Genomic DNA, 26671 nt, shown 5'->3' with positions numbered 1-26671 from the left:
TCAGTCTTTCTTTGGGCCAATGTAGGTTCATTTCTCCCAAGGGACTCAGACAGCTTTTCAAGTTCTGTCAGCCTAGCCCTGGGGAAGGGTGAGAGGTAAAGACAGTGCCTTAGAACTTTTATTTCTGAAACAATTACTCCATAGTGAAGTAGTAATAGCTACTTATTCCCAACATTTAGGAAAATAAGTGTCCTAGTGTCTGCAGCCTCAGCTCAAAGAGCCCATAGCCTCTTGCAACATTTTCAAGCCCAGGACTGAGCCACCAGCCAATAAACCCTTAGTAACCTCAATTCAAGTTAATAAGATTAGAGGCTTGCTCCGCACACTCCCCCGCCTCCCCTCATCCGGGCACCTGTAATGCTAGGTCAGCAGGTTTGCAGCTTAGCCAGGGGCCGGGGCGGGGGGGGGGGGGGGGGGGAAGGGGGCACTATGAAAATTATGGTCTCTGACCTGCTACTAGATAAAAAAAAAAGGCTCCTTATGTCACTGTGGCAAGCCAGCAGCACCGTGTGTTAAGGACTAGGAATGTGGGGGAATAACACGGAAGTTCAGGGGGAGAGCGGATGCCCTTTTGGTGTTCAGAGGACATGAGATTGGCTGGAGGGGAGGAAATATCAGCCCTTAACTCCTCATGGCATTATATCTTGTCCTTCAAATCAGAGGATGCGTATAAGTAAGCAGCAAAGTCAAAGTGCAAAGTGCAAAGTCAAAGTCAAAGAGGATGGTGTAGAGTGGATTAAGATATGAGTCAACTCCTAGCTATTTACCTGACGGGGATGAAAACTTAGGTCCATATAAAAACCTATAACAGGATTGTTTGTCATGGTTCTATTCATAACCACCCAAAACTGCCCAAATGTCTTTTACCTGGTGACTGGGTATACATCTGCACAATGGAACACGATTCAGCAACCGATTCAGCAACCAAAAGGAACGTGGACGGCTCTCAAATGCATCAGTCTTCTTAGAGAGAAGCCAGACTCAAAACTCTACATATATGATATATTTATATAACATTCTGGAAGAGGCAAGACAAAGGGACAGAAAAAAAATTAGTGGTTGTCAAGGGTCAGGATGGGGGAGAAGGTGCCCACAAAAGGGCATGAGAGAACTTTCTGGGGTGATGGAATTGTTCTATTCTTGAGTGTGGCTTGTTAAAACAACTGTATGCATTTGTCAAAATGCATAAAACCATCCACTAGAAAGGGTGAATTTTACTATTTGGGAAATAAACGTCAATAAACCTGACTCAAAAAACAAAAGTAGGGACAAAGCAAGGAAGGAGCATGTCAGAGGGAATTAATGAGTCCTGGAGCTGATGACATTAGGACCAGGGAAGGTAGTAAGCTAGCTAGGAGCAGCATTAATGACCAGGAGACACAGAAACCTATTTTTTTTAGTTTGATGCTTTCCTTTTAAGAGGATTTTCAAGAGCACAGCAGAACTTTCATAGGCAATGACTCCGTTGCAAATATAGGATGTAGCTTCCTTCGTACATGTGTCTTTTCTAAGCAGAAAGTGTCTGGGGAGTGTGTTAGAACAGGGACCTGGAGATCACTACGTAAGGATAAGCAAGAAGAGTTTAAACCTTCTTGGAGGAAATGACTTGGAGCTGGGAGAGACTTCGAGTGCCCTGTTTTCCCAGTGATTTGAGGTCCACAGTGGTTCAGAAAGGTCACAAGCTGTCATAGTCAGTGAATATGAAACTTAATCAGCTGAAATGATGATCAAGCTTTCTTCAGAAGGTCAAGATCGTTTGGCCAACAGCCATAACTGACACTAATAATATAAGCATCTTAAATTTCAAGCTAATACAGGTGTCCCACTTTATCTATAGCAAGGTGACATGCGGAACACGTCCACTGCATTTAACTGTGTGAAACAAAACAGAAAGAAAATGTAGGCAGATGCAAAGTAATGTCAACACCTAAGGCATTTATTTGGATATCTTTAAACTTTTTACATATGATACATTCCAAATTTTACAAGTTGTCCACAGATAATAAAGTTATAGCCAATTTTTTAAACAGATATGATTTTCCCTGATATGGAAAGCATGTTATATAAACATTTCTACAATAAACATAATACATGCGGAACAAATCATAAGACTAAGATGATTCATTAGTTAGGGAAGACAATTAGATTAATGATACACCCACCAGAAGATAAAAGGGCGCATGTGTTGCTATCTCATGTAAATTCATCTTCTCTCAGACTCCCTGACATTCTCAGAGAATGGAATCCAGGGACACCCTCTGCTAACAACAGGCTTATATGAAATCAGCTCTGAAAGCTGAAGTATTGTTATGATTTGGTGAACATGTTTATAATTCAACTACACAGGGAGAAACCTGGTCTTATCATTCTAAATTTAAGCTTGGTTAACAACTGGAGAAAAGCCAAAAGAAGCTGAACTTAAAAGCTAAAGGAATGAGGATGTGACAAAGGCCAAAATAAACATTAAAATCACGATGCCATCCACAGCCCATACCACCAGATCTTATGAATGGAAGGAAGGCCAGAAAAGGGGGGTGAGCGCTGTGTTCTAACGCAGATTTTCTTCCTCTTGGGTGAGAAGCGCCTCCCCTCAGATGGGTGACTCAGTCCCAGGCAAGAAGGGTCAAGGTCATCCTTTCAGAGGAAGGGGTTCTTCACACACCACCCTGGAGAAGCAGTGAGTGTGGCTTCTACATCTCCACTTACTTTAGCTGAAAAGTCTGGATTTCCAACCTTCCTCCTGGGTGTACCGTGGAGTGTGCAAAGCTGAGCAGGATGGAACTTTTAGATGCAGAGTTCAAAGAAAACTGAGTGAAAGGGTTATTTTCATTGGCTAAAAAAAATCCAAGAGCCTCTAATTATTCATTTATCCCTTAGCCTCACCTCAGAGAGGCTCTGTATTTATTCTTCCACCAAATCTGCCATCACTCTCCATGTACCCAAGCTCTCAGCACATGTGTATCACACAAGAGTGGTACATGGCATGTCATGGTTATAAACTATTTTACTAAGCGGCTATCAATCTAGGAAGGCACCTCTTAGTAAGAACAATAATGTTTAAAAATAATAAAAAGCCTGGGCGCACAGGTGTCCCAGAAATGTACTAAGTGAGTCAGCAGGTAAACAGCAATTCATCTATTCCAGGAAATGCTGGAAGGGGTGGGGGTGAGGGAATTTTAAAACACTGAATTCTCATTTTTTTGCTAGTGTTTGATTCTAGATGTATACACTCTTTCAACTTAGCCTTAGAAATAAGAGACTATATCATCTGAAAAATTAGGATACTCTTAAGTTTTCAATAAGCCCTTTAACATGAGTTTTTTTCCTCAAAGCCAAAAGTCTTGCAAAAAATAAAAGGGGGAGGGGCGGGGGAATCCCACCTTGTATAGCCCTGAAAATCACCCAGCACACAAAGACACCACCTTCTCTCCTTCTTCCCACAGTTTCCTCCAGCATGAGTGTCCCCCAACCCCCTCACAGCCGGTGGAGACAAGGGAATGCCACTTTTGAAATCCACTGTTTTGCTTAGAGGTAGGGTCCCATCAGCTGTGGGGACACTGACCCAGGCCCAACGTTGAGAGTCACTGAGAGGGATCAGGAAGTGTGACCCCAAAAGACCAGAGACTTTGTTTCCTGCTGCTGTTGCATCAGCTTCAGGCCTGGAGTTCCCTGTGTTCAGTAATGTGACACGGCTCAGACTACTGGGAACAGTCAAATGCAGTCAGATGCCCACAAAGGGGTTGAGTCCAGCCCAGGAAGAGAAGCTCCTTCCTGGATTCTAAAATTCAAGAAGTTACGTTTGAAGTACACAGCAAACGATGCAAGAAAATCTGCTGACAGAAGATGATTTTCATCAGTCTCTGGAGCCAGGAACTATAAAAATAAAACTGGGAAGAAAAGCTTAAATAAAGAATTTATTTCCAAATTCAGTAGAACCTATTTCCTATTCTCTTTCTTGAAAAGCGAACTGGGTTACAAAAATCCAAATTTATGTATTTGGTAGTGAAGTAATTATAAATGTTGCCAGTCAATGCCAACCAGTGTCTGATTTGCTTCCTGTGCATGTCCAATTTCCTCTGTGATACTGTGCTGGTGCCAGAGCTTCTGAATCTTCTTAAATCGCTCTCTGCACAAATGTAAAGGATTTCCCCGTCTAGAAAGAAGACACATGTCACTCAGGATGCATTCGGTTTATTCATCTATTATACTCCAACCTTTCCTGATTTAGGAAAAGTTACAAGTTATTGGTTTTAGATCCTCTGCAGAATATCTCTTTGGCAGGCGCCTGTGGCTATTAATGTGTTAGCTCTGACGGTTTGCTAGGAGCAGCTGAAGGGGAATAAGTGCTGAAAAGAAGAGGAAAATGAACACAAGCTACACCTACTCAGACTGGGGTGAGGAATTGGGGGTGGGGTTGAGCAGGAGGGTTTACGTTGAGAGGCTAAAACTATGCATTTATTATCCATTTTGTTGGTAAAACGTAAAACAGGGAGGGGCAGGGGAGACGATGGAAAAATTGCAGGGGTGAAAATGTTCTTCTAAGTACTGTCTTTCAGCTACAAAGTCTAAGCAAAGCAGTCAAATGTGAATAACTCTGGGGTCTAATTTAACCAAAGCACAGGCACTGGTGAGCTCATGCCTGGGGTCTTGGCTCCTGACTCAGAGTGCCAGTCCTCTCACTCTCCGTCCAGAGCTCTTCCTCCTAAGAGCCCACATTTCTCAGAGCAACGGTAAGAACCATCAACAGGTGGCACAAGCCCGTATCCTTGCAGTCAAGTGCCTGAGGAGCCCATCTACTTATCTTGCCTTGGTTTCCAGGCCTTCAACTTCTGCTCCCCAAGGCTGGGAAGTTACATCTAGGTTAAGACTTTTATCCCATTTGGGCAAAAAGAAATGGTCTGAAAGTTCTTTAACAGTGCTTGAAGAAACTGCTGTTAGCATTTTGCTTTTGATGTAACAGAAGCTACCAAAGTAGAAGTGATTAAGCCTCAAATACTGTTGTATTGCTCTATATGTTCTAAATCTTTGTTCTCTCAGATTCTTATGTAGTAAGATAAGCACATCTCTTATCAATCAAGATTTGCTCTTTTATATCACTTGAAGAGGACCGGGTCTCCCATACAAAGCCGCACAAGTTACAAAGAGCTATCCCTGCAGTGCTCTGATGCTGTGGATGCCACAGGACAATTCAAACAGCTCTCTGGAGTAAGAAATGGAAAAAGGTTGCACTCTGTCCCATTTTTTCCACAAAGCCGCACAAGTTACAAAGAGCTATCCCTGCAGTGCTCTGATGCTGTGGATGCCGCAGGACAATTCAAACAGCTCTCTGGAGTAAGAAATGGAAAAAAGTTGCACTCTGTCCCATTTTTTCCCCTTATGTATCTTGATGGCCTTCATGACACTCTGAGGGCTGGGAATGGGAATGTCAAACCAGACAGCCAGGGTAGCCTCCTTGGAAGAGTCCACAGACAACAGCCACTTGTGCTAACCCTTCAGGCAGTTAGCAGGCAGGCTTCAGGACCACAAGGTTCCTTGTGTTCACCCCATGCTGAAGGCTCCGGTGGCCCAGAGCCAGTCAACCTAGTTCCCCAGGATGGGCCTTACCTGAGTCCCTGGTCAGTCTCCCCATAGTCATCAAGGTAAGGAGGAGAATAAAAACAGCCTTTGGTTTTGCCAGCTAAAAATAGCACTTGACATTCCCGTACTCTGTAGAGAGACCATTTATACATTAGTAACCAAGGTTTGGATTCAGTTCCAAATGGACTGAAGTCTTATAAAAGTAAACAAAACCATTGGGAATACGGGGTTAACAGACACAAACTATTATACATAAAACAGATAAGCAACAAGGATTTACTGTATAGCACAGGGAATTATACCTAATAACTTGTAATAACCTATAATGGAATATAACCTGCAAAAAACAAAACAAAAAAACACTGAATCACTATGATGCACACCTGAAACTAGGGCAGTATCATAAATCAACTATATATCAATCAATAAATAAATATAAACAAACAAAACCACTGTTGGAAGAGAAGAAATGGCGTTTATAGCAGAGACACATGAAAAAGTATCAACACCCCTGCCTAAGTTTAAAAATAACTAAAAGGATTGTATTGTAACCAATATAAGGAGGGGGAGGGACATTTAGGATTAGGATTCGACAGCTCATATAATAGTGGCATTTAAAAAATTAAGTGTGAGAAAGTTAACTACTTTAAACATAAGGTAGTTATTTATGTATCAACCACTATTATGAGGAAATTATTCATTTAAAAAATTGTACACAGGGCTTTCCTGGTGGCACAGTGGTTCAGAATCTGCTTGCCAATGCAGGGGACACGGGTTCAATCCCTGGTCTAGGAAGGTCTCACGTGCTGTGGAGCAACTAAGACCGTGCACCACAACTACTGAGCCTGTGCTCTAGAGCCCGCGAGCCACAACTACTGAGCCCGTGCTCCACAACAAGAGAAGCCACCGCAATGAGAAGCCCGTGCACTGCAATGAAGAGTAGCCCCCACTCGCTGCAACTAGAGAAAGCCCGGGCAGCAATGAAGACCCAACGCAGCCAAAAATTAAAAAAAAAAAAAAAAAAAAAAAAAAGGTACACAAACATTACGAACTAGGTTGACCTGAAACACAAAGCAACACTCTACACGACTAAAAGAATTCTGAAATATGCCAAACAAGGTAAAATGCTACTTTTACATTTCTCCTAAGGGTTTTTAAAAAAATGTGTCTCCTGATCCCTTTGAGAGGTTTGCTTAACTTTTTCTGGTGTTAACAATTCAGCCCATCTCAACATTTATTGAGAACCTATCATATACAAGAAATTGTCAGGCACTGTGGGGTACTAAGATGACTAAGATGTGGATATAATCTATGCCCCAGAGGAGCTCAAACTCATGTCACTTCTCTCCTTCAGACCCTGCGATGGCTTCCATCTCATTCAGAGACCTCGCTAGGACACACCAGGCCCACGACTCTCCCCCCCTTGTGCTCTCTACTGCAGTAGCAGCAGCCTCCTTGCTGTTTCTTTTCTTTTTTTATTTTTCTTTCTTTATTTTTTGGCCATGCCGTGTAGCTTGTGGGATCTTAGTTCCCCGACCAAGGAATTTAACCTGCACCCTCAGCAGTGAAAGCATGGAGTCCTAACCACTGGACTGCCAGGGAATTCCTTTTTTTTTTTTTTAATAAATATTATTGAGGGATAATTTTTTTTAAAAGACCTATCCATTTTTACAGGACAGTTCGATGAATTTTGTCCTTGCTCTTTCTTGAACACAGCAGGCACACTCCCCAGCAATTCTGCACTTGCTGCTCCCTGCCTAGAATGTTCTCCCCACTTCTTTAGGTCTTTATTCAAGTCACGTTCCCAGGGAACCTTCCCTGGTTCCCTATCTAAAATTCAACTCTCCAGCTGCCATTTCATATTCCCCTCCCTAGTTTATTTTTTCTCTTCTGCATGCATCGCTTTCTAAATTCTTATTTTATTTTCTATCTCCCTCATTAGAAACTGAGCTCCATGAAGGCAGAGATCTTCGTATGCTTTGTTGACTACTGCATTCTCAATATCCATTACACAGTCACTGATAAGTATTTGCTGTATGTTGTCGAATATACACAACTACATACATCAGCCTGTGATATGTATGAATCCAACCATGAGGATACAACAAAAGGAGTAATTCTGACTGTGCTTGGGTAGAAAACCAAAGACAGCTAGAAGTTTCACATTAGAATGAGGCACAAAGAAAGAACAGAATTGTCATGGGGATGGAAATGATAATGAAAGAACAGCACAGAGTTAGCATGAGCCAAATATAAGATGTGTGGAGACAAGGCTCCCCATTTTCCTCAAATGAATAAAAGAGTGGCCTCAAATCTCTGCAATGTAGTAGTTTCTTGTTCCACCCCTCAACAGATGTCTACTGTGACAGATCCAAAGCTAGAAAGCTCCTTCCAGGGCCTTACCTCAGGAAGATGCCCACCCCAGAACCACAGGAGTAGGTGTGGGCGGTGCAAGCTCCCACGTCCTCCCCTTCCAACTCCGTCTGACAGCAGTAGCTCTGGGAGCACAGCAGAGTTCCACATACAAGGCACAGAGTTGGGGCTCTGCTCTTGTCACCACCTGATTTGGGGCACCTCCATGAAATAAAAAAGCACAAGTCAAGGCTCTAAAAGACTGGCTAAAGAGCTGAGGGTGGTAAAATTGCCCTGGAAAAAAATTCTGCAATACCAAGTAGAGCTGAAGATGCATACAGACTATGGACCAGGCAAATTTATTTCTAGAATAGGTAACATCTCACATACACACCAACACCAGGTACTGGAAACACTCAATCAACAAGTGGGGAAAAGAGAAATAAAATTATCAATAGGAGGAAAAAAATATGTAAATTAAAAAATTAAAAAAAAAATTACTGCTACTGCCATATAATGAAGTACTACACAATAGTGAAAACTGATGAATTAAAAATTATATGTGTCAAATGTACAAATAAATCTTACAAACAATGCTGAGTGAAAAAAGCTATAGGATAATGTACAATGCTATTCTAAAGCTTAAAATAATAATAATATATGCAAAATAATAATAACTGCTTAGGAATATAACCGTTTGTAGTTAATGTGTTATTTAAAGTGCAAATTGTTTAGATAACCTCTAATGAATCAAACTTGTCCCTCATCAACCCCTTTCTCATATCTTATTCTGAAACATGGAATCATGCTTTTTACAAGTTTGGTAGTACATGTTAGGTGGTACTACTGATGTTATGATTTACCTACCCAAACAAAAGAGAACAATGACAAAATCCTTCAAATTCTGTGTAGAGAAGTGAGTGTTTCCAGTGGTAGGAAGTGCTCAATAAGCTAATATAAAAACTTACGAGAAATTAGATGCTTGATTAATGAGGCTGCTGTAATCCTCTGGAAGGTCTATTAATTTGTTAGATCCTCTTGGATAGCTAAAACAAAACAAAAACCACACAAAAAACCCAGTTATTATGAGGACATATTGTAACAATGACAGGGAAACTCTTAACTTAGTCAAGATAAATAAAGGAAGACAATCTGAGTGACTGGGCACTACCACAGCAGCAAAAAGCCACAGTAAGAACTTTAAAATGCACGCTTAAATAACACAGGGCCTTAGGGTTCACATTTTTACTTGAAGAACTCAGGATGAATTATCAGGACAATAGGCTGTACTGTACACTTATATCCTGCTTCCTTCCTACTTCTTGCCTCCAACCAAGTCTTTGACAATCTTCAGCTTACCTTATAGCGTCTCTTTCACCTTCCAGGTATCTCTTAACTTCAATGTTATGACACCAACTTTAATGTAAATGGAGAAAAAAAAAATTTTTACTTTTGAAGGGCTAGAACTAAAAAATTTTCTTCTCTAAATCCAGTAAGAGAGAAACAGTCTTCTTGGCTTATTATATTTAGCTCTTCATAAGAAGCTTAGAGGAATACCACATATTTTGCCTACCATATTTTAAAATCAGAAGAATATGACCTTTGATTTTCTAAAAGCAACAATGTTTAACATATTAAAATTTGCTATTACCCCCACTAATGGGACACTCTGAAAAACCAGTCTGGGGAATTCCCTGGTGGTCCAATGGTTAGGACTCTGTGCTCTCATTGCCAAGGGCACAGGTTCAATCCCTGGTCAGGGAACTAAGATCCCACAAGCCACGCAGTGTGGCCAAAAAAACCAAACCAAAACCAAAACCAAAACAGTCTGAATCAATGAGAAGCTCTTATAATCTAGAGCTAGAACACTCACATAAAAATAAAAATTTTAAAATTGTGGTAAAATACACAGAACATAAAATTTACTATTTTAACCATTTTTAAGTGTACAGTTCTGTGGCATTAAGTATATTGAAGTTGTTGGGCAATCATCACCACCTCTGTCTCCAGAACTTTTTCAGCTTTCTCAAATGAAATTCTGTGCTTGTTAAACGCTAACCCATTCCTCCCCCCACCCCCAGCCCCTGGCAACCACCATTCTATTTTCTGTCTCTATGAATTTCACTATTCTAGGTACCTCATATAAATAGAAACATAATGTTTGTTCTTTTGTGACTGGCTTATTTCACTTAGCCTGCCTTCAAGTTTCATCCACATTGTAGCATGTGTCAGAATTTCCTACCCTTTTAAGGCTGAATAATACTCCACTGAATGTATATAACACATTTTGTTTATACATTCATTGGTTTATGGACATTTGGGTTGTTTCCACCTCTTGGCTACTGTGAATAATGCTGCTATGAACATGCGTGTACAAAATTCTATGAGTTCGTGCTTTCAATTCTTTTGCAATATACACCTAGAAGTGAAACTACTGGATCATAGAGTAATTCTGTTTAACTTTTTGAGGAATCACCATACTGTTTTCCAGAGCAGCTGTACCATTTTCTATTCCTACCGGCAGTGTACATGGATTCCAGTTTCTTGACATCCTCACCAACATGTGTTATTAATATCTGCCTCTTTCATTACAGCAGTTCTAATGGGTATGAAGTGGTATCTCACTGTGATTTTTATTTGCATTTCCCTGATGACTAGTGATGTTCAGTATTTTTTCATGTGCTTATTGACCATTTGTATATCTTCTTTGGAGAAGTCCTTTGCTCATTTTATAATGGGTTGTTTGCTTTTTTGTTGCGGAGATGTAGGAAATCTAGATATATATATTCTGGCTCTTACTCCCTTATCAGATATATGATGTGCAAATATTTTCTCCCATTCTGTGGGTAAATCAGCCAAATTTTATTCTTAACTTAGTCACTAACTTGACATGATTAACGGGTCAATTTCTCTAGACTTCAGTTTTCTCAAATATAAAGTGAGGACAGGGGGTCCCTGGTGGTGCAGTGGTTAAGAATCTGCCTGCCAATGCAGGTGACACAGGTTCGAGCCCTGGTCTGCGAAGATCCCACATGCCACGGAGCAACTAAGCCCATGTACCACAACTACTGAGCCTGCACTCTAGAGCCCGTGAGCCACAACTACTGAAGCCCTTGTGCCACAACTACTGAAGCCTGCACGCCTAGAGCCTGTGCCCTGAAACAAGAGAAGCCACCACAATGAGAAGCCCGTGCACTGCAATGAAGAGTAGCCCCCGCTCACCGCAACTAGAGAGAGCCCGCACGCAGCAATGAAGACCCAAAGCAGCAATCAGTCAATCAATCAATCAAATAAAATAAAAAAATAAAAATAAAGTGAGGATATTAGACTAGCTAACCCTTAAGGTTTCTTTCAGTTTCAAAAATCTACGGAACACAGTACTTAACAAGTAAGTTAATATGAGGAAATAAACATTTCCACCACTACTCTCCTTCCAGGCAAATCTGCTTATGCTATTCAGTAGGCCTGGCAAAAATCTTACCATAAAGGTAAATCCTTAACTAAGAAGGCCTAATAAATCACATGGATTGAATTCTGCCAGGCTAACTGAGAATTCTGTAAAATATGTGATAAACTGAAGTTTGTTTCCATATATATATATATATTCCAATATAAAGAAGAAAAGTGTATAATCATTACCTTTCAATCAGTAACTTCATTATCTCCTTATTTTCTTGAAAAAGGCAAATGAAGTTGTTTGGCAGGGAAAGATAGTTACATAAATGTTCAAAATGGCTTGTTCCAGAAGCTGCAAATAGAGAAGAAAACAGTTTTGCATATAACAACTAAGAGTAGATCCTATAGGGCAGTAAGCAACAGCAGAGCTTAAAACAAAAAAGGCACGAGATGAAAGAGTTCAATTTTGCTAGGTACATAACCTGTAGGAAGTAAATAAGATGGCACATGGAAGGGATCCACAGAAAATGCCATAACTGAAAGTGGAGTCAGGCGACTCCTTTACCAAACTGGTCACAATTTCTTGATGTTTCAGTTTTATCATCTGCAAAATGGGGTACCTGTGTGATATACTTCATGGGGTTATTTGTGAACATTAAATGACAAAAATAACATATGGGTAGCTCTGGAAAAGTATAAGGCAGTATAGAGAAATAAGATGATTTCCTCACTGAGAGATGGATTTAAACACTAACTTAATCATCACTGAAAATGATTAGGAAGGGTAAATTATTCTCTCAATGGTGCCTGGACAACTAGCTAAATGGAGATGCTATTCAACAAACTTTTAGAGAGCAGCATAACATGCAGGCACCCCATGACATGTGCCAGGCACTATGAGGTACAGTAAACTTTAAGTCTACCTTTACACTACTTTTATGAAATGAATTGAAACAAAACACAAAAAACAACTGTGAAATAGCAAATTCCTACATTAAAATCAGATTTATGGGGCTTCCCTGGTGGCGCAGTGGTTGAGAATCTGCCTGCCAATGCAGGGGACACGGGTTCAAGCCCTGGTCTGGGAAGATCCCACATGCCGCGGAGCAACTAGGCCCGTGAGCCACAGCTACTGAGCCTGCGCATCTGGAGCCTGTGCCCCGCAACAAGAGGGGCCACGACAGTGAAAGGCCCGCGCACCGCGATGAAGAGTGGACCCCGCTTGCCACAACTAGAGAAAGCCCTCGCATAGAAACGAAGACCCAGCACAGCCAAAAAAAAATTAAATAAATAAATAAATAAGTCAGGAGCTCTTAAAAAAAAAAAAAAGTAAAATAAAAATACAGATATATATAAAAAAAATCAGGGGACTTCCCTGGTGGCGCAGTGGTTGAGAATCCGCCTGCCAACGCAGGCGACACAGGTTCGAACCCTGGTTTGGGAGGATCCCACATGCTGCGGAGCAACTAGGCCCGTGTGCCACAACTACTGAGCCTGCGCTCTAGAGCCCGTGAGCCATTAACTACTGAGCCTGTGTGCCACAACTACTGAGGCCCGCACACCTAGAGGCCGTGCACCGCAACGAAGAGTAGCCCCCGCTCCCCACAACTAGGGGAGACCCACGCGCAGCAATGAAGACCCAACGCAGCCAAAATAAATAAATTAATTAAAAAAAAAATCAGATTTATGTGTAATTATGGCTATTTTGAACTTCAAGGCCACATGTTTCACATTAAAAAATACTTGAGAGGGGGCAGACAGCAGAAGCAAAAAGAACTACAATCCTACAGCCTGCAGAACGAAAACCACAATCACAAAGTTAGACAAAATGAAAAGGCAGAGGATTATGTCGCAGATGAAGGAACAAGATAAAAACCCCAGAAGAACAACTAAATGAAGTGGACACTGGCAACCTTCCAGAAAAAGAATTCAGAATAATGATAGTGAAGATGACCCAAGATCTCGGAAAAAGAATGGAGGCAAAGATTGAGAAGACGTAAGAAATGTTTAACAAAGACCTAGAAGAACTAAAGAACAAACAAACAGAGATGAACAATAATTAAAATGAAAAATACACTAGAAGGAATCAATAGCAGAATAACTGAGGCAGAAGACCGGATAAGTGACCTGGAAGACAGAACGGTGGAAATCACTGCCGCAGAACAGAATAAAGAAAAAAAAAGAAAAGAAATGAAGACAGCCTAAGAGACCTCTGGGACAACATTAAATGCACCAACATTTGCATTATAGGGGTCCCAGAAGGAGAAGAGAAAGGACCCAAGAAAATATTTGAAGAGATAATAGCTGAAAACTTCCCTAACATAGGAAAGGAAACAGTCAACGAAGTCCAGGAAGTGCAGAGAGTCCCAGGCAGGATAAACCCAAGGAGGAGCACACCAAGACACACAGTAATCAAATCGACAAAACTTAAAGACAAAGAAAAAAATCAACAAGGGAAATACGACAAATAACATACAAGGGAACTCCCATAAGGTTATCAGCTGATTTCTCAGCAGAAACTCTGCAAGTCAGAGGGAGTGGCACAATATATTTAAAGTGATGTAAGGGAAGAAACTACAACCAAGAATACTTTACCCAGCAAGGATCTCATTCAGATTTGACAAAGAAATCAAAAGCTTTACAGACAAGCAAAAGCTAAGAGAATTCAGCACTACCAGACCAGCTTTGCAACAAATGCTAAAGGAACTCCTCTAAGCGGGAAAGGGACTTTTTTTAAAAAAAATAAAAAACCTTGTACATACATAGACTGCTGTATCAAAACTGCACGGGAGGGCTTCCCTGGTGGTGCAGTGGTTAAGAATGTGCTTGCCAATGCAGAGGACATGGGTTCGAACCCTGATCCGGGAAGATCCCACATGCTGTGGAGCAACTAAGCCTGTACGCCACAACTACTGAGCCTGTGTTCAAGAGCCCGCGAGCCACAACTACTGAGCCCATGTGCCACAACTACCGAAGCCTGCACGCCTAGAGCCCGTGCTCTGCAACAAGAGAAGCCACCACAAGGAGAAGCCTGCACACTGCAATGAAGAGTAGCCCCCGCTTGCTGCAACTAGAGAAAGCCTGCACGCAGCAACGAAGACCCAATGCAGCTGAAAATAAATAAGTAAAACAACAACAACAACAACAAAAAAAGTGCATGGGAACAGCAAAACCAAAACCTACGATAGATACACATACAAAAAAGAAAAAGCAACCCAAACACAACACTAAAGATGGTCATCAAAACATAAGAGAAGAGAACAAAAGGAGAAGGGAAGAAAAAAGACCTACAAAAACAAACCCAAAACAATTAAGAAAATGGCAATAGGAATACACATATTGATAATTACCTTACACGTAAATGGATTAAATGCACCAATCAAAAGACACAGACTGGCTGAGTGGATACAAAAACAAGACCCATATACATGCTGTCTACAGGAGACCCACCTCAGACCTAGGGACCTATACAGACTGAAAGTGAGATGGAAGAAGGTATTCCACACAAACGGAAATCAGAAGAAAGCTGGAGTAGCAATACTCATATCAGACAAAATAAACTTTAAAATAAAGACTGTTATAAGAGACAAAGAAGGACACTACACAATGATCAAGGGATCAATCCAAGACGAAGATATAACAACTGTAAATATATATGCACCCAACATAGGAGCACCTCAATATATAAGGCAAATACTAACAGCCATAAAGGTAGAGATCGACAGTAACACAATAATACTGGGAGACTTTTAACATCTCATTTTCATCAATGGACAGATCATCCAGACAGAAAATCAATAAAGAAGCACAGGCCTTAAATGACACATTAGACCAGATGGACTTAACTGATATTTATAGAGCATTTCATCTAAAAGCAGCAGAATACACTTTCTTCTCAAGTGCACACAGAACATTCTCCAGGACTGACCACATGCTAGGCCACAAGGCGCGCCTCGGTAAATTTAAGAAAACTGAAATCATATCCAGCATCTTCCGATAACAATGTTATGAGATTAAAAATAAACTATAAGAAAAAAACTACAAAAAACACAAACACATGGAGGCTAAACAATATGCTACTGAACAACCAATGGATCACTGAAGAAATAAAAGGGGAAATAAAAAAATACCTAGAGACAAATGAAAGCACAACGATCCAAAATCTATGGGATGCAGCAAAAGCAGTTGTAAGAGGGAAGTTTATAGCAATACAATCTTATCTCAGGAAACAAGAAAAATCTCAAATAAACAACCCAACCTTACACCTAAAGCAACTAGAGAAAGAAGAACAAACAAAACCCAAAGTTGGTAGAAGGAAAGAAATCATAAAGATCAGAGCAGAAATAAATGAAATAGAGACAAAGGAAGTAAGAGCAAAGATCAATGAAACTAAAAGCTGGTTCTCTGAAAAGATAAACAAAACTGATAAACCTTTAGCCAGACTCATCAAGAAAAAAAGGGAGAGGACTCAAATCAATAAAATTCGAAATGAAAAAGGAGAAGTTATAACAGACACCACAGAAATACAAAGGCTCATAAGACACTACATGTGGCTATATGCCAATAAAATGGACAACCTGGAAGAAATGGACAAATTCTTAGAAAGGTACAGTCTCCCAAGACTGAACCAGGAAGAAATAGAAAATATGAACAGACCAATCACAAGCACTGAATTTGAAGCTGTGATTAAAAATCTTCAGACAAACAAAAGTCCAGGACCTGATGACTTCACAGGAGAATTCTACCAAACATTTAGAGAAGAGCTAACACCTATCCTTCTGAAACTGTTCCAAAAAATTGCAGAGGAAGGAAAACTCCCAAACTCATTCTATGAGGCCACCATCACCTGGATACCAAAACCAGACAAAGATACCACAAAAAAAAAAGAAAATTACATGCTGGGACTTCCCTGGTGGCGCAGTGGTTAAGACTCCGCGCTTCCAATGCAGGGGGCCTGGGTTTGATCCCTGGTCAGGGAACTAGATCCCACGTGCATGTTGCAACTGAGAGTTTGCATGCCACAACTAAGAAGCCCGTATGCTGCAACTAAGGAGCTGGTGAGCTGCAACTAAAGAGCCCACCTGCTGCAACTAAGACCTGGCACCACCAAATAAATAAATATTAAAAAAAAAAAGAAAAAAAAAGAAAGAAAGTTAGAGGCCAATATCACCGATGAACATAGACACAAAAAGTCTCAACAAAATACTAGCAATCTGAATCCAACAATACATTAAAAGGATCATACACCATGATCAAGTGGGATTTATCCCAGGGTACAAGGGTTTTTCAGTATCTGCAAATCAATCAGTGTGATATACCACATCAACAAATTGAAGAATAAAAGCCATATGATCATCTCAAAAGATGCAGAAAAAGCTTTTGACAACATCCAGCACCCATTTATGATAAAAGCTCTCCAGAAAGTGGGCACAGAGGGAACATACCTCAACATAATAAAGGCCATATACAACAAACCTATAGCTAACATCATACTCAATGGTGAAAAGCTGAAAGCATTTCCTCTGAGATTAGGAACAAGACAAGGATGTCCACTCTCACCACCTTTATTCAACATAATTTTGGAAGTCCTAGCTATGGCAATCAGAGAAGAAAAAGAAATAAAAGGAATCCAAATTGGAAAAGAAGAAGTAAAACCGTACCTGTTTGCAGATGACATGATACTATATACATAGAAAATCCTAAAGATGCCACCAGAAAACTACTAGAGCTCATCAATGAATTTGGTAAAGTTGCAGGTTACAGAATTAATACACAGAAATCTGTCCCATTTCTATACACTAACTATGAAAGATCAGAAAGAAAATTCAAGAAACAATCCCATTTACCACTGCATCAAAAAGAATGAAATACCTAGGAATAAACCTACCTAAGGAGACAAAAGATCTGTACTCAAAAACTATAAGACACTGATGAAAGAAATCGAAGAAGACACAAACAGATGGAAAGATATACCATGTTTGTGGATTGGAAGAATCAATATTGTCAAAATGACTATACTACCCAAGGCAATCTACGGATTCAATGGAATCCCTATAAAATTGTCAATGGCATTTTTCACAGAATTAGAACAAAAAATCTTAAAATTTGTATGGAGACACAAAAGACCCCAAATAGCCAAAGCAATCTTGAGAAAGAAAAACGGAGCTGGAGGAATCAGGCTCCCTGACTTCAGACTATACTACCTATAGTCATCAAAACAGTATGGTACTGGCACAAAAATAGATATATAGATCAATGTAACAGGATAGAAAGCCCAGAAATAAACCCACACACCTATGGTCAATTAATCTACGACAAAGGAGGCAAGACTACACAACAGTGGAAAGACAGTCTAGTCTCTTCAACAAATGGTGCTGGGAAAACTGGTCAGCTACATGTAAAAAAAATGAAATTAGATGGTTCTTTAACACCATACACAAAATAAGCTCAAAATGGATTAAAGACCTAAATGTGAGAACAGATACTATAAAACCCCCGAGAGGAAAACATAGGCTGAACACTCTCTGACATAAATTGCAGCAATATCCTTTTCGATCTGTCTCCCATAATAATGGAAATAAAAACAAAAATAAACAAATGGGACCTAATTAAACTCAAAAGCTTTTGCACAGCAAAGGAAACCATAAACAAAATGAAAAGACAACCCACAGATTGGGAGAAAATATTTGCAAATGATGTGACCAACAAGGGATTAGTCTCCAAAATTTACAAACACCTCATGAGGCTTAATATCATCAAAACGAACAACCCAATCAAAAAATGGGCAGAAGACCATTATATAGACATTTCTCCAAAGAAGACAGATGAGAAGATGTTCAACATCGCTAATTATTAGAGAAATGCAAATCAAAACTACAATGAGATATCACCTCACACCAGTCAAAACGGCTATCATCAAAAAATCCACAAACAATAAATGCCAGAGACAGTGTGGAGAAAAGGGAACCCTCCTACACTGTCGGTGGGAATGTAAATTGGTACAGCCACTATGGAGAACAGTATGGAGGTTCCTTAAAAAACTAAAAATAGAGCTATCATTTGACCCTGCAATCCCACTCCTGGGCATATATCCAGAGAAAAACATGGTCCGAAAGGATACACGCACCCCAATGTTCATTGCAGCACTGTTTACGATAGCCAAGACATGGAAGCAACCTAAATGTCCATCGACAGAGGAATGGATAAAGCAAATGTGGTACATATATACAATGGAATATTGCTCAGCCATTAAATAGAATGAAATAATGACATTTGTAGCAACATGGATGGACCTAGAGATTGCCATACTGAGTGAAGTCAGTCAGAGAAAGAGAAATATCATATGATATCCCTTATATGTGGAATCTAAAAAGAAATGATACAAAGGAACTTATTTACAAAACAGAAAGAGGCTCATAGACTTAGAGAACAAACTTACGGTTACCGGGGGGAAGGGTGGAGGGAAGGGACAGTCAGGGAGTTTGGGATCGACATGTATACACTGCCATAATTAAAATGGATAACCAACAAGGACCTACTGTATAGCACAGGAAACCCTGCTCAATGTTATGTGGCAGCCTAGATGGGAGGGGAGTTTGGATATATGTATATGTATGGCTGGGTTGCTTTGTTGTGCACCTGAAACTATCACAACATTGTTAATCGGCTATATTCCAATATAAAATCAAAAGTTAAAAAGAAAAAAGCAACAAAAAACCACACCTGAATTTGTCACTTTTCACTTTTTAAAATCTGAACAACCCAGTTTATGAATAATATACAATTGAACAATTTTAACACCTGAAAGCAAAACAAGTACATTTTTGTACATGTACAAAATCAGTACATTTACTGACATCCAAATAAAATCAGATATTTACATAAATATGCATCTAATTCTATAATCTGTACATCACCATAGTCAATTAGCTATGACCTAAACTTTTAATAAGTTTTCATTTTTGCAATGCACTTTAATTCTTAACTTGCTAGAGTGAAAGACTACATACATTTCCTACATTTTGAAAGAAATGAGAAATTACCTTGAATTTCAGGTGGGGAAGGAACTCCATTTAAGTAATGGAAAAACAAAGCAGAACACCTAAGGAAAGGCATGATTCCAGCTCTGACATTCCTCAACAGATGCCAACCAGAGTGCATTTCTTTCAAGGCACTGTGAAAGAGAAAAATGATAACTGGGAAATGTAATTAAAAAATGGTCATTCTAGTTATAGCACAGTGTGAAAACAGACAACTACTATTTGGAATTGATAGCACGTTGGCTTAAAAGGTATGGGTAGCCCTAACTATTACAGGACGTCAGGTATAATTGGTGATATACCCTCCAATGCTGTTACTAAAATTTATAAAAGTTATATAGCTATATAAAGAGAAAATTTGGAAAATAAAAAAACTATCCACTATTCTATAACCTTGTATCAGCAGGTATTACTTTGGCAAACTATTTTCATACTAATCTGTCTTACACAGTTGTACTTGTAACATATAAAATTTAAAATTAACATGATTTTCAGATCATAAACCATAATTTTATTGGAATTTTAATATTCTGGATAACATCAATCATAACCTACACTAAATTACTTCCCTGTAAGCAAACTCTTAGATTGCTTTAAATTCTTTGCTAATATAAATAATATCAGTGTACATCTTTATATCTATAGGTTTTTCTATATGTTGGATTATTCTGCTAGTGTGGATTCTCAGAAATGGGATAACTTAGTCAAAGAACAAACAGTATGGTTCTTGACATATACTGTTAGAAAGCCAAGTGAAGGGACTTATCTGGTGGCTCAGTGGTTAAGAATCTGCCTGCCAATGCAGGGGACACGGGTTCAAGCCCTGGTCTGGGAAGATCCCACATGCCGCGGAGCAACTAGGCCCATGCGCCCCAGCTACTGAGCCTGTGCTCTAGAGCCCACAAGCCACAACTACTGAGCTGGCACGCCACAACTATTGAAGCCCACATGCCCTAGAGCCCGTGCGCTGCAACTACTGAGCCCACGTGCCGCAACTACTGAAGCCTGTGTGCTGCAACTACTGAAGCCCGTGTGACTAGAGCCAGTGCACCACAACAAAAGAAGCCACTGCAATGAGAAGCCCGTGCACCACAAGGAAGAGCAGCCCCTGCTCGCCGCAACTAAAGAAAGTCAGCGCGCAGCAACGAAGACCCAACACAGCCAAAAATAAAAAAAATTAAAAAAAAAAAAAAAAGAAAGCCAAGTGAAACTGTCGTAACCAAATCACAATGACTCCAATAACATGAGGTTCTAAGAATGTCACTGCACTCCTGCCAGCCCTGGATATACCTTAAAAATGTGTGGGAAGTGCTGTCTATTACTCCTCTCTCAGAGATTTCCAATCATGTTAGTATATTAAAAGTTGAGAAGTCCTGCAGGTCACTCCCCCATCTCTTATTTTAAACATGTCAACAGACAGCAATTTCCCTTATTTAACAAATGAATTCGTTTTTCATACTACCACCTCCTAATATTCGGGGAACTGCCTATCATGTAAAGATTACGACCTCACCTTCCTGTATACTGGTGAAGTGTTTTATACAAAGCAAGAACTGCTAATTCTTCTTCCCCAGAAGCATTTTCTTGATCCATGCCATTCTCTTCTGAAAGATAAGGCAATATTAGTACTCTGTATTTGCCTACTAAGTGGATTGATGATCACACCATTTAAGCACTCAAATATATTCATACACTCACATGTAATATGAAAACACTCTCACAAAACACACAGAACTTTAATCCCTCAGGTCAGAACATAGTATTGATCTCCATCCTAACAAGGAGCCCCTTAGGGAGAGGAAGCCAAAGTGCCTCAGGGCGCCAGGCAGCAAGCGGTGAGTAAAATCTGCTAAATATACAGCCTGTGGTACTCAAATATTACTAAACTTATGAAATAAAAAAATAAGTAAAAACATTCACATCACTAAGGTTTTTAACAGAAGGGAAATTGTTTCAAAAATTTTCACATGAGGATAAACAGAATTTTACTGTTTATTTTACTAATTACTACTACAAGTAGCCTAATTATAGTTTATATATTACTCTCATCCAAGCACCTTTTCCTTTAGTACTTTTTTTTTAAACTGAAAAAACTCCAGTACTTCAAGAATCTGATAAAAAGGAGTTACCTGTACATGAGGTAAGTAAGATCTGTATGATGTGTGCCATAGTAACCAGATGGAAAATGTGAAGGTCCCCAGTGCCAAGGCTGATCCCTGAAAAATCTTGACACTGCAATGCCGGGAAGGCGAGCACCAAGCCCACCTGGATACCAAATACAGAAGGTCAGACGGAGCACCTTTCCTTTCACAGCTGAACACGTTTCCATTTTCTTAATGTGATCTCTTTGTGAGCTCAGTCCCTCCCCTTAAGAAATCTCTGTTCTTAAAGGGTACACATGTTAGAAATTCCACTAGGATTGACTAAAGAAAATTATTTAGAGCGTTATTATTTCATTTGATGGGCATTATTATTTCGTTTATCCAGTGATTCCCCTATATATAGTTTATTGTTAATAATAACAAAAATAAAACTTGAAATCTTTCTAGGTAGTGAGCAATGGAAAAAGCATGAGTTTTGGACCCACAAAGATCTAGGTATGAATCCAAGATCCTCTTATGAACCTTTTAGACAATTCCTTTGAGTCTCAGTTTCCCTGTTGGTAAGCTGGCGATAATATACGTGTTTTTAATACCTCAGTAATAAGGATGTAAGGACTAAATGAAGATGAATGTGAAAGCGGTCAGGTATACAATAAATGCTAGCTCTCTTGTTAGCCTCCTGCTGCCTGTATGGTGGTGTCAGTGGTGGTGGTTTTCAGAGGAGCAATGGGAACAATAACAATGGCTAACATTTACTAGGGACACATTGCTCTAAGCTCTTTACATTGATTATCCCATTGAGTTTTGACACAGTTATATCAGGTAGGTATTAACCAACTTACAGGCACAGAATATGATGCCCAAAGAGATTAAGGGGGCAGCACTTGGGGCTGCTGTGCATGGTGGTACACTCAGTGTCCTGAGTAAGGGGACCTGGTTGAGGTGGGGCTGAACTTCAGCCTGGCCAGTGCTGACCTGGCACCACCCGCACCTGCTCAGAAGACATGACTTTCCCTAAATCACACAAAGAGACTGTTGCTAAGCAGTGTTACCAGAGGGCTGTATCTGCCCCAGAGCACCGTATGGGTTGGCAGCAGCCCTTACATTACTAGTGTTTTTTACTTCTCTAGAGTGAAAAGCATAGAGAGGTTACATTACTGACCTCAGCCACAAGGCAAAAATAAGACAGATTGGATTAGACACCCAGGTCAAGTCTCTCAACTGGATTCCTTAACATTTTCTTTTTGAGGATCTTCAGAAAAGAATTATACTCAGAAGTAGTAAGAATAATAGGTGATAATTCCTCTTGTCTGCCTCTGCATTACTCATCAAGTCTAAGATAAAGCTATATAATATGATAAAAATTTCAAACACAAATTACAAGATACCCACCAATAAATGAAACATGTCGATATCTAATATGCATGGAAGGTCTCCATGGTTGTCACCAGGCACCAATGCTAATGTTTAAAGAAAAATACATGAGCACATATTATATGTCAACGTAAGTATTAAATTATTTTTAAAATGCATATAATCTAGTTTAAATTTATTTTTTGCAAGCTATATATGAATTCATGAGCTAGAACTTGTATATAAGACAAACAGTATTACCAAAATGTTTCTTTCAAAATGGAGGGAAGTTTCACCACTAAAAACAAAACTACAGAAGATGAGAAATTATCATAACATATATGGTACATGTATTAATACTCACATGCAAAAAGTTTACAAAAGTGTCCTTGTACCACTGAAAGTGATGCCACTGTCCAATGTGCTGCAGCAAATCTTGTTAGTGACCTAAGACAGTCATCCTGAAATAAAGAGACGACAAAATTAACAAAGAAGCCAGCATATGAAGTAGTTCTCCTCTTTCAGGAATGTTAGTTCAAAGCACAGCTAGTTGAAGTAAAGCTGGATGCACAATGAAATCTCTAGATGGTATGGAACTGAATCTATGACATCTTTAATGGCATGTCTCTAACACGGAATGCATGGAATGGAAAATATCTAATTGTATGCTGAATAAAACAAGGCTGTCTCCTGTTACCATGCTGCTAGTTCTCTGTGGAAAAGTTAAGAAGGACACATGCGTCAAGACAGACAGCAAACAAAAGAGACTCCCAGGAATGTGATGCAGTATTTCTTTATATTTAGTCTAAATAAATACACTAAAATGTGGGAAACACTTCAAATACTGGGGAAACTACGTGCAAGAAGATGGTTGTACAAAACAGGGTGCCTGTAAACATCAAAAACTGTTATGGAGACTATGTAGGAACAATGAGAAAACTCTTAATGTAAAGTGAAGAATAGAGTAGAAACAAAACTACATGTAAATATCTATTATAATAAAGTATAAACATGTTAATGAAAAAGACAGATGGGTGATTGACTTAAGTTTTTTCTTCCTGCTTAATTCTCTATTTTCTAAATTTTTTGTAATGTTGTTTGGTTCAATAGATATTGAGGACCTACCATACGCTAGTCTTGGTTTTGAAGATCTCAAAATGAAAACTCACTCCCCCACCCCCTGCTCTCAAGGAGCTCACAGCCTTGAGGGTGGGAAGGAAAAGAAAAGGTGGGGAGGGGACAGCTAAAGGAGGCAGCATCACAGATGAGGTATACCCCACTTCATGGCTCAGAAATTTCCCAGTGAAGGCAAAGCTTGAAGAACTTCTTAAAGAGGAGTCATCTGCTTAGGGCACTCGAGCAGAGGCAAAAGACTGGGACTAGCATTTGGGGACCAGTAATGATTCTGCAATCCTGGCCCATGGATGTGGGGATTGGCAGGAGGTGAGTGATAATGCAGAAGTAACATTTAAGAGATATGATCAGGGTTACTTTTTAGAGAACCTCTCTGATAATATATTAGGAGAGAGTGAGATTCAGGGTAGAGACAGTTACAATAATCTAGGCAAGAAAAGATATAGGGGCTGAACCAAATCAGCAGAAGTAGGAATGGAAGAACTAGGACAAATATGCAGGAGAGAAATTCAACAAACTCTGCTGATCAGTTGGATACGAACATCCAGACCAAATGATGCATCCAAAAGGACTTGCAAGTTTCTGGCTTGGTCACCTGGATGGACAGTGGTGACATTACCTAAGACTCTAAATATAGGAAGAAAAATTAATTTGGATTGTTCAGTTTGAGGTATCCTTAGGAGATCCAGGTAAAAAAATGAAACAGGCACTGAGAGATAATAGATCTGGTTTAGAGATAAACAGGTGGGAATCATTTGGATATAACTGGAATCAGAGACATAGATGGGGCTGACCAGGGAAGAGTATCAGATGATTGAGTCATGGGCCAAACTCTGGGGGTTTAAAATAACATTTACAGCACAAAGGAGGGAAAGCAGACTGAGAAGGAGCCGCCAGAAAGGTAGGGAGAAAACCAGGAATGTCACAGAAATCAAGAGAGAAAATGAGTTTCAGAAAGAAGTAGTTATCAGAATTAAGTAAATAGAATGTCAAATAAGGGCTGAAAAATGCCCACTCACAATGATAATGAGATCATTTGGTGAACTTGGCAAGAGGTGTTTCCGAAAAGTGAGAAAGTGTCGGCGAGGGGAAGCCAAACTGCAGGGAGTTGAAAAGTGAAGAGTTAGCAAGAATTGGAGCCAGAGTATACATTATTGTTTAAAGATGTTTCGCTGTGTATAAAATTTCTCTTAGGATGTGAAGTGAAATTAAAAACTGTAGGTGCTATTTATCTGTATTTAAACATTTTTCATTGCATGGTGAAATAAGTGAAATATGCTTTAAAATGGCTTGCTTGGTCATAAAAAGGAATGAAAAAGCTAGGGTGATAGAAGATAATATTGAGGGCAAGAGTAAGAGGAGGAATAATGGAGCACACTTGTGAACAGGGCAAGTGCCAGGAGTGAAAGAGGTAGAAGAAGGGATAACTGATGGAGAGGGGATGGATTCCAGACAATAGATGGAAAGATAAGCTACTTTTCCCGGAGGTCCCTTATCCTCTGATATAGGAGGGAAAGGTCAGTGGAGAGGTACGTAAATTTGAAAAGCGCAAGTCAAAAAAATAGAATGAGTTCGTCCCTAATGGCTATATACTTTAAAAAATTAAATTTCTCTTATGAACGTAGAAAAAAAACTTAGATAAAATATTAGCAAATCAAATATAATCATATACAAAAAGGATACTCTACATGACCAAGTTGGGATTATTTCAGGAATGCAAGGTTGCTTTAACAATCAATATAAACAGATTACACAAAATCATATTAGCAGAAAAATAGATGAAGAGCCAACAGTGTACCAAAGAGGCAGAGTGAAGTACACAGAATCAAGAAAATGTGTAAGAACTGCCTTAAAAACCAGACAAAATAAACTCTATTCTATACATTTGTGATTGCCTTTTCAATATCAGCATACTTACCAACTCTTATTTACTGTAGCAAAAGAACGTCAGTCAACATTGATAGTCATATCCCAATCCATCATATATCACAGTTAAGAACACAGGGAACTGCTATTCTGCTGATTTACCACAAAGATACAATTCAGGGCAGTTTTAAGACCAGGGTCTACTCCTACATATTCCAATTTAATAAGTCAAAGTGACCAGGTATCTGTATTTTTAAAAAACTCCAAAGAGTTAGGGCTCTTACATCAGTGGTTCTCAATCCTGGCCTCGGGGTGGGGGGAAGCTTTTAAAAAAATATTAATGCCTGGGGCCTATCTCCAGAGATTCTGATTTAACTGACCCATAGTAGGGCCTAGGCACTTTTAAAAGCTCCCCAGGTGATTCTACGTGAATAAAATTACATGCACTTTTATGATTATAAGTTTGAATGGTTAAGTAGAAGAAGAAGCTGACACTAGCTACATTGTAAAAATTAGCAAGCTTTAATTGTATATTCCTTCACTTTTCTAGGCATTAAATGTACTGTTTTGACATTAATTTGTATTTATTTACATGTTGCTTATAATGGGTAGTCAAATGTGGTAGAGGGTCTGTTCTGATCTCTATTTCCAACTACGGCACTAAAAATTCAAGAACAAGCACTTTGTTTTTAGTTCCCCATCCCCCCATCTTTTCGCATGTTTAACCAAAAGAGATGAAGTCTATTTAAAAGAAAAATAATGAAAAATTAAATTATAAACATTACGTCTTCAGTATTGTTACAGAAAATGGGTTTTACCTCAAAAGGAGTGAACCTATGCTTAAATAACCAT

The 26671-nt window shown here is 39.4% G+C and overlaps 1 protein-coding gene across 3 annotated transcripts in view; it reads right to left on the bottom strand.

The window, feature by feature from the left end:
• Nucleotides 1-1933: 1933 nt before the first annotated feature.
• Nucleotides 1934-26671, bottom strand: part of UBR2 (ubiquitin protein ligase E3 component n-recognin 2) — a 116005-nt gene continuing 91267 nt past the window's right edge. For all 3 annotated transcript variants that reach the window (XM_068557112.1, XM_068557111.1, XM_068557113.1), the window contains exons 37-47: nt 23184-23280; nt 22859-22926; nt 21494-21629; nt 20878-20968; nt 19368-19498; nt 11569-11677; nt 9289-9345; nt 8898-8975; nt 7981-8151; nt 5605-5706; nt 1934-4153 (exon numbers count right to left, since the gene is read on the bottom strand). In XM_068557112.1, coding sequence (XP_068413213.1) covers nt 4012-4153; nt 5605-5706; nt 7981-8151; nt 8898-8975; nt 9289-9345; nt 11569-11677; nt 19368-19498; nt 20878-20968; nt 21494-21629; nt 22859-22926; nt 23184-23280 — 1182 coding nt within the window. In that variant the 3' untranslated portion in view covers nt 1934-4011. The remainder of the gene's footprint in view (nt 4154-5604; nt 5707-7980; nt 8152-8897; nt 8976-9288; nt 9346-11568; nt 11678-19367; nt 19499-20877; nt 20969-21493; nt 21630-22858; nt 22927-23183; nt 23281-26671) is intronic.

This window comes from Eschrichtius robustus, chromosome 12 (assembly GCF_028021215.1).
Source record: "Eschrichtius robustus isolate mEscRob2 chromosome 12, mEscRob2.pri, whole genome shotgun sequence".
In the NCBI taxonomy this organism is placed as follows: domain Eukaryota; kingdom Metazoa; phylum Chordata; class Mammalia; order Artiodactyla; family Eschrichtiidae; genus Eschrichtius; species Eschrichtius robustus.
This window is presented reverse-complemented; position numbering and strand designations above follow the sequence as displayed.